Source organism: Ornithorhynchus anatinus, chromosome 4 (assembly GCF_004115215.2).
Source record: "Ornithorhynchus anatinus isolate Pmale09 chromosome 4, mOrnAna1.pri.v4, whole genome shotgun sequence".
Classification (NCBI taxonomy): domain Eukaryota; kingdom Metazoa; phylum Chordata; class Mammalia; order Monotremata; family Ornithorhynchidae; genus Ornithorhynchus; species Ornithorhynchus anatinus.
Genome location: NC_041731.1, coordinates 133,728,912 through 133,746,904, shown reverse-complemented (window position 1 = coordinate 133,746,904; position 17,993 = coordinate 133,728,912). Strand labels below are relative to the sequence as shown.

The window sequence follows — 17,993 nt, the reverse complement described above, 5'->3', positions numbered from 1 at the left end:
CATCGGACCCGGGTCCCGCCTCACCGTCTCAGTTGGCGGACGGGGGAGACTGAGAAAAAGAAAAGAAATTCAAGACGAGAAGCCGCAGGCAACGGGAGGGTTTAAAAATAAAAGAATCCGGGGAAAGGTGAGCAGCATGGCCGAGGGGCAACAGTCTTGAGACTCAGGAGACCAGCGAGGCTCGGTGGCAAGAGCCCGGGCTCGGGAGTCCGAGGTCACGGGTTCGAATCCCGGCTCCGCCGCTTGTCAGCTGGGCGACCGTGGGCGAGTCACTTCGCTTCTCGGTGCCTCGGTGACCTCATCTGGAAAATGGGGATTAAGACGGCGAGCCTCACGCGGGACCACCCGATGACCCTGGATCTCCCCCGGCGCTTAGAACGGTGCTCTGCACATAGTAAGCGCTTAACAGATACCAACATTATTATTATCCCAGTTCTGCCTTTTACCCACAACGGGATCTTCCGCAAATCCCTTAATTTCTCCGTGCTTCACTCTGCTCATCTGTAAATCGGGAGTTAAATACCCGTTTCCCTTCCTCCTCACAATGTAAGGCTCGGGAGGGATGGGGTTTACGTCGGAACCGATTAACCCTATTCCCTCTTGTGTCCCTTATTCACCCCAACCTCAGCCCCGCCACCCAGAACTACGAATTTTTAATGTATTATAATTTTCATATAATTATGAGCGATATCATATAGTGAAAATAATAATTCTATAGAAATGATATATAATTTATAGCTGATTTATTTTAGTGTCTGCCTCTCCCTCTAAACTGTAAGCTCTCTCTGGACAGGGAACGTGCACGTTTACCAACTCCGTTAAGAGGCAGAGAAGCAGCGCGGCTCAGTGGAAAGAGCACGGGCTTTGGAGTCAGGGCTCGTGAGTTCGAATCCCAGCTCTGCCACTTGTCGGCTGTGTGACTGTGGGCGAGTCACTTCACTTCTCTGCGCCTCAGTTCCCTCATCTGTAAAATGGGGATTAAGACTGTGAGCCCCACGTGGGACAACCTGATTCCCCTATGTCTACCCCAGCGCTTAGAACAGTGCTCGGCACATAGTAAGCACTTAACAAATACCAACATTATTAAGACCGGGAGCCCCACGTGGGACGACCCGATGAGCCCGTATCTACCCCGGCGCTTAGAACGGTGCTCTGCACGCAGTAAGCGCTTAACAGACACCATCGTTATATTACCGTTACTCTCCCAAGTACTCAGTACCGTGCTCTACACATAATTAAGTGCTTAGTACGGTGCTCCGCACACAGTAAGCACTTAATAAATACGACTGAGTGAATAATTCCCGCTTATACAATCGATGGAACGATGGAACTGTATATCCCAGGCGCTTCGTCCAGTGCTCCGCACATAGTAGGCGCTCAATAAATACTACTGAATGAATGAATGATCTGATTTTAGTACATCTTTTCCAGCCCTTGAGCGCGTGGCATAAAAAAAAGTGCTTAATACAGTCTACAAAGGGAATTAATAGTCGAGGAGATGAACAAAGAGCTGAGATGGGACAGACCGGGGCCCCCTCTTGGAAGCGGCCTCAGTCACTAACAGGAGAGCGTCCTAACTATTACCGGATTTAATTTGCCCGTTTGCTTGTTCTGCTGTCCGTCTTCCCCCTTCTAGACTGGGAGCCAGTCGTGGGGTAGGGCTGGTCTCTATCTGTGGCTGAATCGTCCTTTCCGAGTGGTTAGCACTGTGCTCTGCACACAGGAAGTGCTCAATAAATACGACTGAACGAATATTTACGAAGCGCCAACTCGGCGTGGTGTACGCCCTTGGGAAATACACTATAATAATAATAGTTGTGGTGTTTGTTGAGCAGAAGCAGCAGGGCTCAGTGGGAAAAGCCCGGGCTGGGGAGTCATAGGTCACGGGTTCTGATCCCGGCTCTGCCACTTGTCAGCTGTGTGACTTCGGGCAAGTCGCTTCCCTTCTCTGGGCCTCGGTGACCTCATCTGTAAAACGGGGCCGAAGACTCTGAGCCCCACGTGGGACAACCTGATCACCCTGTATCCGCCCCAGCGCTCGGAACAGTGCTTTGCGCACAGTAAGCGCTTAACAGATACCAATATTATTATATACCATTGTTAAGCACTCACTAGGTGCCAGGCACCGTGCGAAGCGCCGCGGCGGATACAAGCCAATCGGGTTGGACGAAGTCCCTGTCCCGCGTGGGGCTCACGGTCTCGATCCCCATTTTACAGCTGCGGGAACTGAGGCCCAGAGAAGTGAAGCGACTTGCCCGAGGTCACCCAGCAGACGAGTGGCGGAGCCGGGATTAGAACCCACGACCCTCTGACTACCGGGCCCGGGGTCCCTCCGCGATGCCATGCTAAAAGACACGTCCCTTGCCCCCCAGACCTGCCCGCTTCACTTCTCTGGGCCTCGGGTCCCTCCTCTGTAAAAAAATGGGGATTAAGACCGTGAGCCCCACGTGGGACAGGGACTTTGTCCAACGTGATCGGCTCGTATCTACCCCAGCGTTTAGAACGGTGCTTGACACATAATACGCCCTTAATAACAATAACGTCGGTATTCGTTAAGCGCTTCCTATGTGCCGAGCGCTGCTCTAAGCGCTGGGGGAGATCCGGGGTGATCGGGTTGGCCCACGGGAGGCTCCCGGTCTTCATCCCCATTTGACAGATGAGGTCACTGAGGCCCAGAGAAGTGAAGTGACTCGCCCACGGTCACACAGCTGGCGAGGGGCAGAGCCGGCATTCGAACCCATGACCCCTGACTCCCAAGCCCCGGCCCTTTCCACTGAGCCGCGCTGCTTCTCATGGAAGGAGGGAAGGAGGTAGAGCAGAGGGAGGGAGGCAAAGCATAATAATGGTTTTTGTTAAAGCACTTACTGTGTTCTAGGCCACGTACTAAGCGCCGGGGTACAGTACACCGGGGCCTGGCACAAAGCGAGCACTTAACTGGTACCATAACTGTTCGTGGAGAAGCAGCGTGGTTCAGTGGAAAGAGCCTGGGCTTGGGAGTCAGCGGTCGTGGGTTCTAATCCCGGGCTCCGCCGCTGGCCAGCTGGGTGACTTTGGGCAAGTCACTTAACCGGGCCTCGGTAACCTCATGTGGAAAATGGGGATGAAGACCGCGAGCCCCACGTGGGATCAACCTGATCACCTTGTATCCCCCCAGGGCTTAGAACAGTGCTCTGCACATAGTAAGCACTTAACAAATGCCATTATTATTATTATTATTATTATTATTATTATTAAATGGGGATGAAGACTGTGAGCCCCACGTGGGGCAACCTGATCACCTTGTATCCCCCCCCCCCCCCGGCGCTTAGAATGGTGCTTTGCACATCATAAGTGCTTACAAAATACCACCATTATTATCATCTTTAATAAAATAGAGTAATAAATATGTACAAAATGTACACCAGCGCTGTGGGGAGGGGGGGGCGATGGGGAGGGGAACATAATAATGTTTTTTGTTAAGCACTTACTAGGTGCAAAGCACTGTTCTAGGAGTTGGGGAGGATACGAGGTCATCAGGGTGTCCCACGTGGGGCTCACAGTCTTCATCCCCATTTGACAGATGAGGCTCAGAGAAGTGAAGTGACTTGCCCCAAGTCACACAGCTGACGAGGGGCTGAGCGGGGATTCGAACCCACGACCTCGGACTCCCAAGCCCGGGCTCTTTCCACTGAGCCCCGCTGCTTCTGCTTCACTCACTGTGTGCCAGGCACGTACTAAGGGCTGGGGTACAGTACCGCGCCTGGCACCAAGTGAGCGCTTAATTATTCTCTCATTCGTTCATTCAATAGTATTTATCGAGCACTTACTCCGTACAGAGCACTGTACTGAGCGCTTGGAATGGACAAATCGGCAACAGACAGAAACAGTCCCTATCCACTGACGGGCTCACAGTCTAATTGGACAAAAACAATAGCAATTCTTAGAGGAGCAGCGTGGCTCAGGGGAAAGAGGCCGGGCTTGGGAGTCAGAGGTCATGGGTTCGAATCCCAGCTCTGCCGCTTGTCAGCCGTCACTTCACCTCTCTGGGCCTCAGTGACCTCACCTGTCAAATGGGGATTTAAACTGCGAGCCCCACGTGGGACAACCTGACCACCTTGTATCTCCCCAGCGCTTAGAACAGTGCTCTGCGCCTAGTAAGCGCTTCACAAATACCAACATCATTATCATTAACTCCTCCGTGCCTCAGTTCTCTCATCTGTAACATGGAGATGAAGACTGTGACCCCATGTGGGACAACCCGATGACCCTGTATCTCCTCCAGCGCTTAGAACAGTGCTCTGCACATAGTAAGCGCTTAACAAATACCAACGTTATTATTATTCTCCGTGCCTCAGTGACCTCATCTGTCAAATGGGGATGAAGACCGCGAGCCCCACGTGGGACAACCCGATGACCCCGTCTCTCCCCCAGCGCTTAGGACAGTGCGCGGCACATAGTAAGCGCTTAACAAATACCAACATCATTATTAACTTCTCCTTGCCTCAGTTCCCTCCTCTGTCAAATGGGGATGAAGACCGGGAGCCCCACGTGGGACAACCCGATGACCCCGTATCTCCCCCAGCGCTTAACAAACACCAACAATATTAACTTCTCGTGCCTCAGTGACCTCATCTGTCAAATGGCCCGTCGATTAGACTGTAAGCCCGTCAAACGGCAGGGACCGTCTCTATCTGTTTCCGACCTGTTCATCCCAAGCGCTTAGTACAGTGCTCTGCACAGAGTAAGCGCTCAATAAATACTATTGAATGGATGAAAGAATGAAATGGGGATGAAGACTGCGAGCCCCACGTGGGACGACCCGATGACCCCATCTCTCCCCCAGCGCTTAGAACAGTGCTCTGCCCCTAGTCAGCGCTTAACAAATACCAACATTATTATTCTCTGTGCCTCAGTTCCCTCCTCTGTCAAATGGGGATGAAGACTGAGCCCCACGTGGGACGACCCGATGACCCCGTCTCTCCCCCAGCGCTTAGAACAGTGCTCTGCCCCTAGTCAGCGCTTAACAAATACCAACATTATTATTCTCTGTGCCTCAGTTGCCTCCATCTGTCAAATGGGGATGAAGACTGCGAGCCCCACGTGGGCCAACCCCAGAGAAGCAGCGTGGCTCAGTGGAAAGAGCCCGGGCTTTGGAGTCAGAGGTCATGAGTTCGAAGCCCAGCTCTGCCCCTTGTCAGCCGTGGGACCGTGGGCGAGTCACTTCCTCTGTGCCTCAGTGACCTCATCTGTAAAATGGGGATGAAGACTGCGAGCCCCACGTGGGACGACCCGATTCCCCTGTGTCTACCCCAGCGCTTAGAACGGTGCTCGGCACAGAGTAAGCGCTTAACAAAAAACCCCAACAACCCGATGACCCCGTCTCCCCCCCCTCTCCCCCCCCCGGCGCTTAACCGGTCCCAACATTGGGATGCTAATTTATGGAGCATCCGGCCCTTACCTTCTGGATGGCCTTGGCCCGGGACACCCCCGGGATTCCCACATCGTGGCGGGTTTTCCTCCCCAGGACGTGGAATTTCTGGCGATTGACTTTGACCTCGAAGGGGTTGGGGTGGTTGGCCTTGGCCTTGCCCCTGGTGGACCGGTCCTGGGCCCCACTTCCGGTCTGGCCCGCCTTGGCCTTTCCTTTCCCTCCCGCCTTGCGAGCCTTGCCCATGGCGACGGCCCCGAGGCCTCCCTGGCCCTCCGGAGGGGGCCGCGGGTCAACGGCCACCGACGGGCCCGGGATGGTCCCCGTCTCCAGCCGCCCCGGCCTCGCTCACGCCAAGCGGGGCCGCGCTAGGCCGCCCGCCCGCCCGCCCGCCCCCAACGCTCGCGAGAACTCGGGGCCTCCGCCTACAAGTCCCGGCAGGCCCCGCGCCCCGAGGCCGTTGGGTCGGCCGGGAGGCGCCGCGAGGCCTTCTGGGAGTTGTAGGCGGCGGAGGGGAGGAGGGAGGGCGGCTAGCTGGCTGGCTGGCGCACGAGGGGCCGCCCCGCCGAGGCGGACGGAGGAAGGAGGAGGGGAAGAGGCGGCAACTGCTCCTCCTTCTCCTCCTCCTCCTCCTTCTTCTCCTCCTCCTCCTTCTTCTTCTCCTCCTCCTTCTTCTCCTCCCGCTCCTCCTCGTCCCGGGGAAGGCGGGCGCGAAGGGCGATGGGGCCGTGCGGGGCCCGCGGGCCGGAGGAGGATCGGGCTCGGGATGGGCCCTGACAGGATCAGGACAAGGACCAAGGGCCGGGCTGCCGAGGGCCGACCCTGACAGGACCAAGGAGCAGGCTGACGGAACCGGCTCCAGATCCAGGACTGGGATCAAGTTGGCAGGACCAGCCCTGACGGGACCGGGACTGGGCTGGGGCCAACAGGACCGGCCCTGACAGGACCAGGACCAGGACCAGGACCAGGCTCAGGCCAACAGGACCGGCCCTGACAGGACCAGGACCAGGACCAGGCTCAGGCCAAAAGGACCAGACCTGACCGGACCCGGCCCAGGACCAGGCCCGGGCTCAGGCCGACAGGACCGGCCCTGACAGGACCAGGACCAGGCTCAGGCCAACAGGACCAGCCCTGACCGGACCCAGCCCAGGACCAGGTCCAGGCCCAGGCTCAGGCCAACAGGACCGGCCCTGACAGGACCAGGACAAGGACCAGGACCAGGCTCAGGCCAACAGGACCAGCCCTGACGACCAGACCCAGCCCAGGCCCAGGCCCAGGCCCAGGCTCAGGCCAACAGGACCGGCCCTGACAGGACCAGGACCAGGACCGGGCTCAGGCCAACAGCTCTGACAGTCCTGGGTCCAGGCTGACAGGACCAGGCCCAGGCTCAGGCCGACAGGTCCAGCCCTGAGAGACCGGGCTCAGGCCGACAAGACCTGCCCTGACAGGACCGGGCCCAGGCCGACAACACCCGCCCTGACAGGACCGGGCCCGGGATCGGGACCAGCCTGACAGGACCAGCCCTGACAGGCCCAGGTCCAGGACAAGGAGCGGGCTCAGGCCGACAGGACCGGGCTCAGGCCGACAGGACCAGCCCCGACAGGCCCGGGCCCAGTACCAGCACCGGGCCCAGGCCAAGGACCGGGCTCAGGCCTACGGGACCAGACCCAGGCCCAGGACCGGTCTCAGCCCGACAGGTCCAGCCCTGACAGGACCGGGCCCAGGCCCAGGACCGTGCTCGGGACGAGGACCGGGCTCAGGCCGACAGGCCCGACCCTGACGGGCCCGGGCCCGGGACCGTGTTCAGGACAAGGAGGAGGGGCTCAGTCCGACAGGTCCAGCCCTGACAGGCCCGGGCCCGGGCCCGGGACCGTGCTCGTGCCGACAGGCCCAGGCCCCGCGGGAGCGGCCCGAAAGGTGGCCGAGCTCGCCTCCCGCCCCCCTCGCTCCCCGGCCGGTCCCCGACGCCCAGTGAGAAGAGGAAGAGGAGGAGGAGCAGGAGGACGGTGAGAAGAGCGGAGCGGGGCGACGAGAGGCGACGGTGCCCGGCATCCCTCGTCCCGGCGGGGGCGGCTCGGTGGGGCCCCGGGACAGAGATGCGCCTCGGCCGCCCCGGCTCCTCCTCCTCTTCCTCCTCCTCCTCTTCTTCCTCCTCGTCGTCCTCCTCGTCGTCCTCCTCATCCTCGTCGACGGCGGATCATGGAGATCGAGAATATCGTGGCCAACACGGTGCTCCTCAAAGCCCGCGAAGGTGAGGCCGCGCCTGGGGGAGACCTCTATGTGTCTGTGTGTCAGTGTGTGTCTGTGTGTGTCTGGGGCAGAGGGGCCTGGCGAGGAGGAAGGGGTGAGAGCAGGTCACAGAGGCCGGGAAGAAGCCGGAGGCCAGTGGGTGTGGGTAGAATAATGACGATGGCATTTGGGAAGCGCTTCCTCCGTGCCAAGCACTGCTCTAAACGCTGAGGTGGGGGGATACCAGGGCATCGGGTTGTCCCACGTGGGGCTCCCAGTCTTCGTCCCCATTTTCCAGATGGGATATGCGTGCGCCTCTGTGTGGGGGGGGGGGGGTGTATAGGGGCTGCCCAAGGGAGAGGAGTGGGAATAGCTCATTCATTCAGTCCAGTCCTATGTATTGAGCGCTTACTAGGTGCAGAGCACTGTCCTAAGCGCTTGGAATGGACAATTTGGGCAACAGAGAGAGATCGTCCCTGCCCAGCGACGGGTTAGGCTGGGGGGGAAGTGGGGTGTGTGTGTGTGTGTACAGGAGGGGCTGCCAAGGAAGGAGGGGTGGGAGTAGCTCGAAGAGGGTGGGGAGAAGCTGGGGGGGGATGGGGGTGTTTGCGTGTGTGTGTGTCTGTGTGCCTCTGTGGGGGGGGGGGGGTTGTGTGTATGTATGGGGGAGAGGGGGATACCGAGGGAGGAGGGGTGGGAGTAGCTCGAAGAAGCTGGGGGGCGGTGGAGTGGGGGGGGTGGTGCATGGGTGTGTTTGTGTGTGCCCCTCTGTGTGTGTGCGTATGTCCCTGCGTGTGTGTGTGTGTTTATGGGGGCGCTGCCGAAGAGGGAGGGGTGAGAGCAGCTCGAAGAGTCTTGGGGGGTAGTGGGTGCGGGCGGGCTTGGGCCCGTGTGTGTGCTTCTGTGTGTGTGTACTTCTGTGTGTGTGTCCCTGTGTGTGTCCTTGTGTGTGGGTGTCCCTCTGGGTGTGTGTGGGGAGGGGCCTGCTGAGGGAGGAGAGCTGGCAGCAGCAGCAGCTCAGAGAGGAGAGGGAGAAGCTGGGGGGGAAGTGGAGTGGGGGTGTGCAGGCATCTGCCCTTCTTGTGGGGGGTGGGGTGTGTGTGTGTGTGTGTGTACATGAGGGAGGGGGCTGCCGAAGGGGGAAGGGGTGGGAGTAGCTCAAAGGGGGGTGAGGGAGTGGACTGGGGGGAGTGGGTGTGGGCATGTGTGTGCCTTTTGGGTGTGCCCTTTGTGTATGTGTGTGTGTGTAAAGGAGGGCAGGGGGCCGGGGATGAAGAGTTTGAGGGCGGGGTCGGGCGAGGCCCTCGGCCCCGTCCGCCGGCCCGGCCCGGAAGCCCGATGTGGGCAGGGCGCCGTTCTGACAGCTGGGTCGCCCGGTCGGTCCATCCCACTTAGGGAGCCCTTTCTGCGCGCGGGACACCGAACTGAGCCCTCGGGAGAGGACGGCAGTACGGTCTAACAGGCACGGTCCCCGTCCGTCCCCTCCCGAGCGTTCAGTCCGGCGCTCTGCACCCCGGGAGCGCTCGGGGAACCCCCTCGACCGATTACGCCGGGCAGGACGTTGTACCCGGCGCTCGGGAGGGGACGGCGACGTCGGCGGGCCCGTTCCCCGCTCGCGCTCTCTACCGACTCTCTTGGATCGTACTCTCCCGGGGGCTTCGCCCAGTGCTCGGCGCTCGCCAAAAGCGACGGGCCGCCGGGTGCGGGGCACCGGACTAAACGCTCGGGACCGCGCGACAGACCGAGCGGGCACGTTGAGCCTACAGTCCTCGCTCTCCCAAGCGCTCGGTTCAGGGTTCTGCGCCCGGTAAGCGCTCGGATAACTACCGGGGATTGATCGACCCAGACCCTCTCCCGAGCCCCTCACACGGTGCCCCCCCCCCCCGAAACCGGGCGCTCAGTAAAAGCCCCCATTCGGAGGGGCAGGAAGAGGAATCGGTGGGCTTTTCGTCTCTCCTCCGCGGCGTCTGTCGGGAGACGTTAAACGTTTCCCTTTCCCTTAGTACTTGCGTTTCACCTCCCTTGAGAAAAGTCTTGGTTTTTCGCCCCCAAAGCTTGGCGGAACCCCCTTCCTCCGTCTCCTTGCCCTTTCTGCCCGCTAAGATCTCTCCAGTGTCGCCGGAGTGTCCGGTTGGGCTCTGCCTTAGCGCTTAGTCCAGTGCTCCGCACGTAGTAAGCGCTCAATAAATACTACCGAATGAACGAATGCCCTGCTCGTTCACGGTAACCTGTCTGGAGAGACCTATTTGGGAAGCAGCGTGGCTCAGTGGGAAGAGCCCGGGCTTCGGAGTCAGAGGTCCCGGGTTCGACTCCCGGCTCTGCCACTCTTCAGCTGGGTGACCGTGGGCGAGTCACTTCACTTCTCTGGGCCTCGGTGACCTCATCTGGAAAATGGGGATTGACCGTGAGCCTCACGTGGGACGACCCGATTACCCGTATCCACCCCAGCGCTTAGAACGGTGCTCGGCACACAGTGAGCGCTTAACAAAGACCAACATTATTAACATTATTATTATTAAGTAGCCAAAAGGAGTTGCTCAATACTCAGGATCCTTTAACTAAAGGTCAAGCAGAATCGTTCGGGAAACCACACGGGGAATAACATTTATTTGGTATTTACGGATGCTGGCATTTAAGAAACCTCTCTCTCCCCGGGCCCGGCCGTCGGAGGTGAGACCGAGGCCCCGCGGCGTTTAAAGTTAATTGTGTTCTAAGGTGACAGAGGAGACAAACGGGTTGGAATTCACTCTCGGATCGGCCGTCCGCCAGAAATGGGCTAAATGTTCTCTGGCCGAGAGACCGCCCTCCGTTCCGTCGCTAAATGGGATGCTTCGGTTTATCGACGGCGCGTGAGCCCTTCCGTGGGCGCGTTGGCCTCTCGAGGTGTGAACTCGGAATCGGTTCTGTCCGCCGCGTTTACTTCCCTTTCCCGTACGCCATACGGGCCCGTGCCGTTTCGGAGGGAATGAAAACCTTTCATTTCTGTCAAGTGGTTGCTGGTGTCGAGCAGGTTCTCTGCCCATTTTCTTCGAGTCATTCTGTGACTTCTTTGGCTTCGGCTTTCCTGAACAGTTTTGAAACCGCGGGTTCAGGATTGGCTCGGTCGATCGGAAGGAGAGTCGAGGGGTTCCAGCCACCCGAGTTCCCGACCGTAGGCTCGGAGAGGCCGGAACGGCCGGGGAAGCGATGCCATTGAGTGGCGGACGACGTCGATCGTTCGTTCTCTCGGATGGAGAACTTGCGTAAAATTGTACGGGAGACGGGTATTTGCCACCTAATGGTTTTTTCTCCATTGTTTTTTAGCGCTTAGTGGGTACCAGACTGGGGTAGATACAGGTTAATCAGATGGGACGCAGTCTGTGTCCTTCATTCGTATTTATTGAGCGCTCACTGTGTGCAGAGCACTGGACTGAGTCCTCGAGAGAGTACGGTGGAACACAAACGGACACGATCCCCGGGCTGACGGTCTTAATCCCATCTGTAGATGAGACACCTCAGGTACCAAGAAGGTAGGTCGTCGTGCCCTAGGGCAGCGCTCCATAAATATGATTGAGTGAATGAATGAATGAAAGAAAAGCGGTGGAGCCGGACTTAGAACTCGGGTCCTCTGACTCCCGGGCCCGTTTTCTTCTCCGTTGGGCCAGGCTGCCTCCCCGGCCTTTTAACGATTTTAAACTAATCTCCACTTCCCTTCCCAGCCCGTGAAGAGGTTCGATTTAAGCCCTTCGTTTCGTTTTACGTACTGAACCTCGCCCAAGGAGAAGGGATTTTAGATTCGGTGATTTATTCACATGATGGTCCGTCTCCCCTTCTGGCCTGTAGGTTCGTCGTGGGCGGAGAACGTATCTACCAACTCCGTCGTATTGTCCTCTCCCGACCACTGACTACCGTGCTGTCCCTGCGTACGGTAATCGCTCGATAAACGCCATGGATTGAATTAGGAGTAACTTTTTTCCCGTTTGGAGAAATCTGCCCCATATTGTACTCTCCCAACCACTTAATACAGTGCCCTGCACGCGGTAAACGCTCCTTAAATACCATTAAGGGAATTTTACGTGGATTCGAAATAGAACGTGAAGCGAGGGAACTGACTACGTTAAGGCGGTTGGTTTTTGACACAACAGGGTACTTGGATTTTGTTTTGTGAGCTGAAACTACTTCCTACGTATCGCGTCGTCTCCACGATGCTTATGGGAAGGAAGGGACTGGAAGACATTAGCTCCATTTTTTAAAGTGGGGAAACAGCGGGTTAACATTGTACCGAGTCAGTCACAAACCCGAGAAGAAAATCCAAATTCTCCAACCCGAAATTTTTATTCTGTTTACTAGACTTTATAGTACGAGAGAGAGAGAGAGGTGCTTATGTTTACTCTTGTCTTTCCTGATCAATTGAACTATCGTTGATTGAACTATTGAACTGTTGATGATTGAACTATCAATAGAACTATTCCTGATCAGTTAGAACAGTGCCTGGCACATAGTAAGCGCTTAACAAGTGCCCCAAAAACCCCCCAAAACTGCCATTTCGTGAAAGAGCCCGGACTGCGTCGTATCAGAGAATACAGCAGACCGAACAATTAGTTTTTTTCTGTTTTGACGGTATTTGTTACACAATAGGGTACTTGGATTTTGTTTTGTGAGCTGAAACTACTTCCTACATATCTCGTCGTCTCCACGATGCTTATGGGAAGGAAGGGACTGGAAAACATTAGCTCCATTTTTTAAAGTGGGGAAACAGCGGGTTAACATTGTACCGAGTCAGTCACAAACCTGAGAAGAAAATCCAAATTCTCTGTTTACTGGAAATTATTTCTGTTTACTAGACTTTATAGTACGAGAGAGAGAGAGAGAGAAAGGTGCTTATGTTTACTCTCGTCTTTCCTGATCAATTGAACTATTGATGATTGAACTGTTGATGATTGAACTATCAATCGAACTATTCCTGATCAGTTAGAACAGTGCCTGGCACCTAGTAAGCGCTTAAGTACCATAAAAAAACAAAAAAACTCTCATTTCGTGGAAGAGGCCAGACTGTGTCATATCAGAGAATGCAGCAGACCGAACAATTAGGTTTTTTCTGTTTTGATGGTATTTGTTAAGCGCTTAATAGGTGCAAAACACCGTTCTAAGCACTGGATTGCTCCTGCGCTGCTGTTTCGGGGTCTCTGGTGTAACGGAGCCCAAGCCTGGGGAGTCAGAAGGTCATGGGTTCTAATCCTGGCCCCACCACTAGCGTGCTGTGTGACCTTGGGCAAAGCACTTCTCTCCCCTGGGCCTCAGTTACCTCCTCTGGGAAATGGGGATGGAGACCGTGAGCCCCACGTGGGACAGGGACTGTGTCCAAACCGATTTGCTTTCATCTACCCCATTGCTTAATAAAGTACCTGGCACATAATAAGCTTTTAATAAATACAATAATAATAGTAGTAATAGTAAAGAGCTTTCCTCACATTCTCCCTGACGCCAAGGGGAGCACAACAGGCCGACCAGAGGCTGATAGATCCCGCCCTAGTTTGAGAGTCCCCACCTGAATACGGATTATTGCAATTCCAGGGATTCCTGGTGGGCTTTCAGGATCTGCTTAGTTCCTCTTTCTCCACTTCCTAATGTGCGAAACGGAGATGAGACTACTGCTCCTTCTTCAGAAGGTATTGCAGGAAATCACGAAATTTTATCCTCGCCAAGTGTTAGACAAAAGTTGGGAAACACTGTATTTCCACAACAAGACGACGTACGACACATAGTGTAAGAACAGTAAAAATGCCTTGCTTTTTTTTTTTTTTTTTAAAGCGGTATTTGTTAAGCGCTTCCTATCGGTCAAGCACTGGTCTGAGCGCTGGGGTGGATTCAAGTAAATCAGGTCGGACGCAGTCCTTGCCTCACAGTTTAAGTGGAAGGGAGAACAGGCACTGAATCCCCATTTTACGGTTAGAGAAACTGAGGCACAGAGAAGTGAAGTGTCTCGCCCAAGGTCACACAACAAGTAATAATAACGATAATCATGTTGGTATTTGTTAAGCGCTTACTACGTGCAGAGCACTGTTCTAAGTGCTGGGGTAGATACAGGGGAATGAGGTTGTCCCACGTGAGGCTCACAGTCTTCATCCCCATTTTCCAGATGAGGGAACCGAGGCCCAGAGAAGTGAAGTGACATGCCCACAGTGACACAGCTGACAAGGGGCAGAGCAGGGATTCGAACCCATGACCCCTGACTTCCGAGCCCAGACTCTTTCCAGTGAGCCACACTGCTTCTCCTCCACCTAGTAGACCCCAGGTCCTCTGACTCCCGGGTCCTTTCGGTTCAAGAGAGCAACATTACGTGAGGAAGGAAACTGAAACTCGTTTCATTCGTCAGGAGAGAGGCATCTAAAACGTAGCCACCGAGTCGGTAAAATATTCCCATTACGGTAATGGATTAACTGTTTCCTGCGTTACTGACTCAAGCTTCCAGCTGCTTTTCTCAGAGGGACAGCTGTCCCTTTTCTTCCCAGGAAATGAACCCCTAGCAGTGTCGGCCTCGGTTTTGGTTTGTATTTTTTTTTAAGTCCAATTACTCTGGGATTGGGAATCCAGTGGGTGAAATGGATAATTTCTCGGAACTCGGGCTATCCTCTTTCCGGAGAATTTGTGAGAGGCTTAAAGGGAAGGAGGGAGGAGAAAACGGAAGGGCAGGTGATTATTCTACGTCTCCGTCGCTGTAGGGAGAGAGAGACCCTCGTCGTCGATGAAAGACGGCCAACGGTTTTGTGGGGAAAGCAGAAGGGGAACCCGAACCCGTAGATTCTTAACTGTGCTCCCTCTCTGACTTTCTCTACTCCCAGCCTGCCGGGAAGAGTTGGGAAATCGGAGTACGCGTCTAGTGTCTTAAATCTCTGACATTTCTAGGTGTGGCGTCTCCCCCCTCCTCTCGGGAAGGAGCACTTCAGATGAGACTCGGACCTTAGCTCGGGGGGAGCCGTGTCTGGCCAAACCAAGAGAGGCGGCCAGACGATACTCAAATGCAGTCTTGCACAATCCCGTCTCAGCGATGCCTTCCTCTGAGAGAGGGTTTTGAGCAGACTTTTTACCAGAAATGAGATCCGGTTCGTGAGGAACTGATTTGGTTTTCTGGTTTATGTATTAGGAAATCGCCGACCACAACGAGCGTGTGGTACGACGGCTACAGCCTGACCTCTTGGCGTGGAGAAATGCAATTTTGGCCGAATGTCGGTGAGCTTAGTGGCTTCCTGGATTTACTTCAAATAAGACCGAGTTTTTCTCGGTCTGTAGCGGCCGGCTCTTTGGAAACCGTTCCCTCCTCTGCGGGATTAGTCGTGGTGATGTTTCTTCCCGGGGCTCCTTCCGAGCAGTTGCTCCTTTCATTCAATAGTATTTATTGAGCGCTTACTATGTGCAGAGCACTGTACTAAGCGCTTGGGATGAACAAGTCGGCAACAGATAGAGACAGTCCCTGCCGTTTGACGGGCTTACAGTCTAATCGGGGGAGACGGACGGACGAGAACGATGGCACTAAACAGCGTCAAGGGGAAGAACATCTCGTAAAAACAATGGCAACTAAATAGAATCAAGGCGATGTACAATTCATTAACAAAATAAATAGGGTAACGAAAATATATACAGTTGAGCGGACGGGTACAGTGCTGTGGGGATGGGAAGGGAGAGGTGGAGGAGCGGAGGGAAAAGGGGAAAATGAGGCTTTAGCTGCGGAGAGGTAAAGGGGGGATGGCAGAGGGAGTAGAGGGGGAAGAGGAGCTCAGTCTGGGAAGGCCTCTTGGAGGAGGTGATTTTTAAGTAAGGTTTTGAAGAGGGAAAGAGAATCGGTTTGGCGGAGGTGAGGAGGGAGGGCGTTCCGGGACCGCGGGAGGACGTGACCCGGGGGTCGACGGCGGGACAGGCGAGACCGAGGGACGGCGAGGAGGTGGGCGGCGGAGGAGCGGAGCGTGCGGGGTGGGCGGTAGAAAGAGAGAAGGGAGGAGAGGTAGGAAGGGGCAAGGTGATGGAGAGCCTCGAAGCCTAGAGTGAGGAGTTTTTGTTTGGAGCGGAGGTCGATAGGCAACCACTGGAGTCGTTTAAGAAGGGGAGTGACATGCCCAGATCGTCTCTGCGGGAAGATGAGCCGGGCAGCGGAGTGAAGAATAGACCGGAGCGGGGCGAGAGAGGAGGAAGGGAGGTCAGAGAGAAGGCTGACACAGTAGTCTAGCCGGGATATAACGAGAGCCCGTAATAGTGAGGTAGCCGTTTGGGTGGAGAGGAAAGGGCGGATCTCGGCGATATCGTAGAGGTGAAACCGGCAGGTCTCGGTAACGGATAGGACGTGTGGGGTGAACGAGAGGGACGAGTCAAGGATGACACCGAGATCGCGGGCCTGCGGGACGGGAAGGATGGTCGTGCCATCCACGGTGACGGAGAAGTCTGGGAGCGGACCGGGCTTGGGAGGGAAGATGAGGAGCTCAGTCTCGCTCATGTTGAGTTTTAGGTGGCGGGCCGACATCCAGGCGGAGACGTCCCGGAGGCGGGAGGAGATGCGAGCCCGAAGGGAGGGGGAGAGGACAGGGGCGGAGATGTAGATCTGCGTGTCATCTGCGTAGAGATGGTAGTCAAAGCCGTGAGAGCGGATGAGTTCACCGAGGGAGTGAGTGTAAATGGAGAACGGAAGAGGGCCGAGAACTGACCCTCGAGGAACTCCAACAGTTAAAGGATGGGAGGGGGAGGAGGCTCCGGCGTAGGAGACCGAGAATGATCGGCCAGAGAGGTGAGAGGAGAACCGGGAGAGGACAGAGTCCGTGAAGCCGAGGTGAGATAAGGTATGGAGGAGGAGGGGATGGTCGACGGTGTCAAAGGCAGCAGAGAGGTCAAGGAGGATCAGAATGGAGTAGGAGCCATTGGATCTGGCAAGAAGGAGGTCACGGGTGACCTTAGAGAGAGCAGTCTCGGTAGAGTGGAGGGGACGGAAGCCAGATCGGAGGGGGTCTAGGAGAGAATGGGAGTTAAGGAATTCTAGGCATCGATTGTAGACGACTCGTTCTAAGATTTTGGAAAGGAAGGGTAGTAGGGAGATAGGACGATAACTGGAGGGGGAAGTGGGGTCGAGAGCGGGTTTTTTTTAGGATGGGGGAGACGTGGGCGTGTTTGAAGGCAGAGGGGAAGGAGCCCTTGGAGATCGAGTGGTTAAAAATAGAAGTTAAGGAAGGGAGGAGGGCAGGGGCGATGGTTTTAAGAAGGTGAGAGGGAATGGGGTCCGAGGCGCAGGTGGAGGGGGTGGCACTTGCGAGGAGGGAGGAGATCTCCTCTGAGGATACTGCAGGGAAGGATGGGAAAGTAGGGGAGGGGGTTGTTGGGGGGGAGGGGAGAGGCGGACGGGTGACTTTGGGGAGCTCAGACCCGATCGTGTTGATTTTCGTGAGGAAATAGGTGGCCGGATCATTAGGGGTGAGAGATGGGGGAGGGGGAGGAACAGGGGGCCTGAGGAGAGAGTTAAAGGTCCGGAACAATCGGCGGGGGTGACGGGCATGGGTGTCGATGAGGGAGGAGAAGAAGCTTTGCCCGGCGGAGGAGAGGGCAGAGTTAAGGCAGGAAAGGATAAATTTGAAGTGTGTGAGGTCGGCTTGGTGCTTGGACTTTCGCCAGCGGCGCTCGGCAGCTCGAGCATAGGAGCGTAGGAGGCGGACGGAGGAGGTGATCCGGGGCTGTGGGTTAGTGGCGTGAGAGCGGCGGAGGGAAAGGGGGGCGAGAGAGTCGAGATGAGTAGAGAGGGTGGAGTCGAGAGCGGAGACCTGATCGTCGAGAGTGGGAAGAGAGGACAGGGCGGCAAGGTGAGGCGAGATGCTATTGGAAAGACGGATGGGATCGAGAGAGCGGAGGTCTCTGTGGGGCAGTAGCGAAGATTTGCAGGGGGAGGGAGTGTGAGAGATGAGGCAGGTGAGAAGGTTATGGTCCGAGAGAGGGATTTCAGAGTCGGTGAGTGAGGAGATAGTGCAGCGGCAGGAGATGACGAGATCGAGGGTGTGACCGAGTCGGTGAGTGGGCGCGGTACGGTGGAGGAGGAGGTCGGCAGAGTCGAGGAGGGATAGCAGGCGGGCGGCAGAGGAGTCGTCGGGTACGTCCGTATGGATGTCGAAGTCTCCGAGGATCAGAGTGGGCAGAGAGAAGGAGAGAAGGAAGGTGAGAAAGGGGTCAAGGTGGTCGAAGAAGTCGGAGGTGGGACCGGGAGGGCGGTAGATGACGGCGACAAGTAACTGGAGCGGGTGGTAGAGGCGAACGATATGGGCTTCGAAGGAGGGGAAGGAGAGGGAGGGGGGAGGAGGGATAGTGCAGAAGCGGCATCGGGGCGAGAGGAGGAAGCCGACGCCTCCTCCCT

The 17,993-nt window shown here is 56.3% G+C and overlaps 2 protein-coding genes across 6 annotated transcripts in view; one reads left to right on the top strand and one right to left on the bottom strand.

Annotated features, from left to right (window-relative positions):
* NOP14 (NOP14 nucleolar protein) overlaps nt 1-5,771 on the bottom strand; it is a 52,030-nt gene extending 46,259 nt beyond the window's left edge. Inside the window, exon 1 of the mRNA XM_029062985.2 lies at nt 5,438-5,771. Coding sequence (XP_028918818.1) covers nt 5,438-5,653 — 216 coding nt within the window. The 5' untranslated portion in view covers nt 5,654-5,771. The remainder of the gene's footprint in view (nt 1-5,437) is intronic.
* Nucleotides 5,772-7,401: 1,630 nt separating this feature from the next.
* Nucleotides 7,402-17,993, top strand: part of GRK4 (G protein-coupled receptor kinase 4) — a 132,046-nt gene continuing 121,454 nt past the window's right edge. For 4 of the 5 annotated variants that reach the window (XM_029062818.2, XM_039911952.1, XM_029062816.2 and 1 more), the window contains exon 1: nt 7,520-7,658. In XM_029062818.2, the coding sequence (XP_028918651.1) occupies nt 7,607-7,658 (52 nt within the window). In that variant the 5' untranslated portion in view covers nt 7,520-7,606. Of the gene's footprint in view, nt 7,659-17,993 lie in introns of all 5 variants that reach the window. The other variant, XM_029062823.2, reaches the window with a different exon arrangement.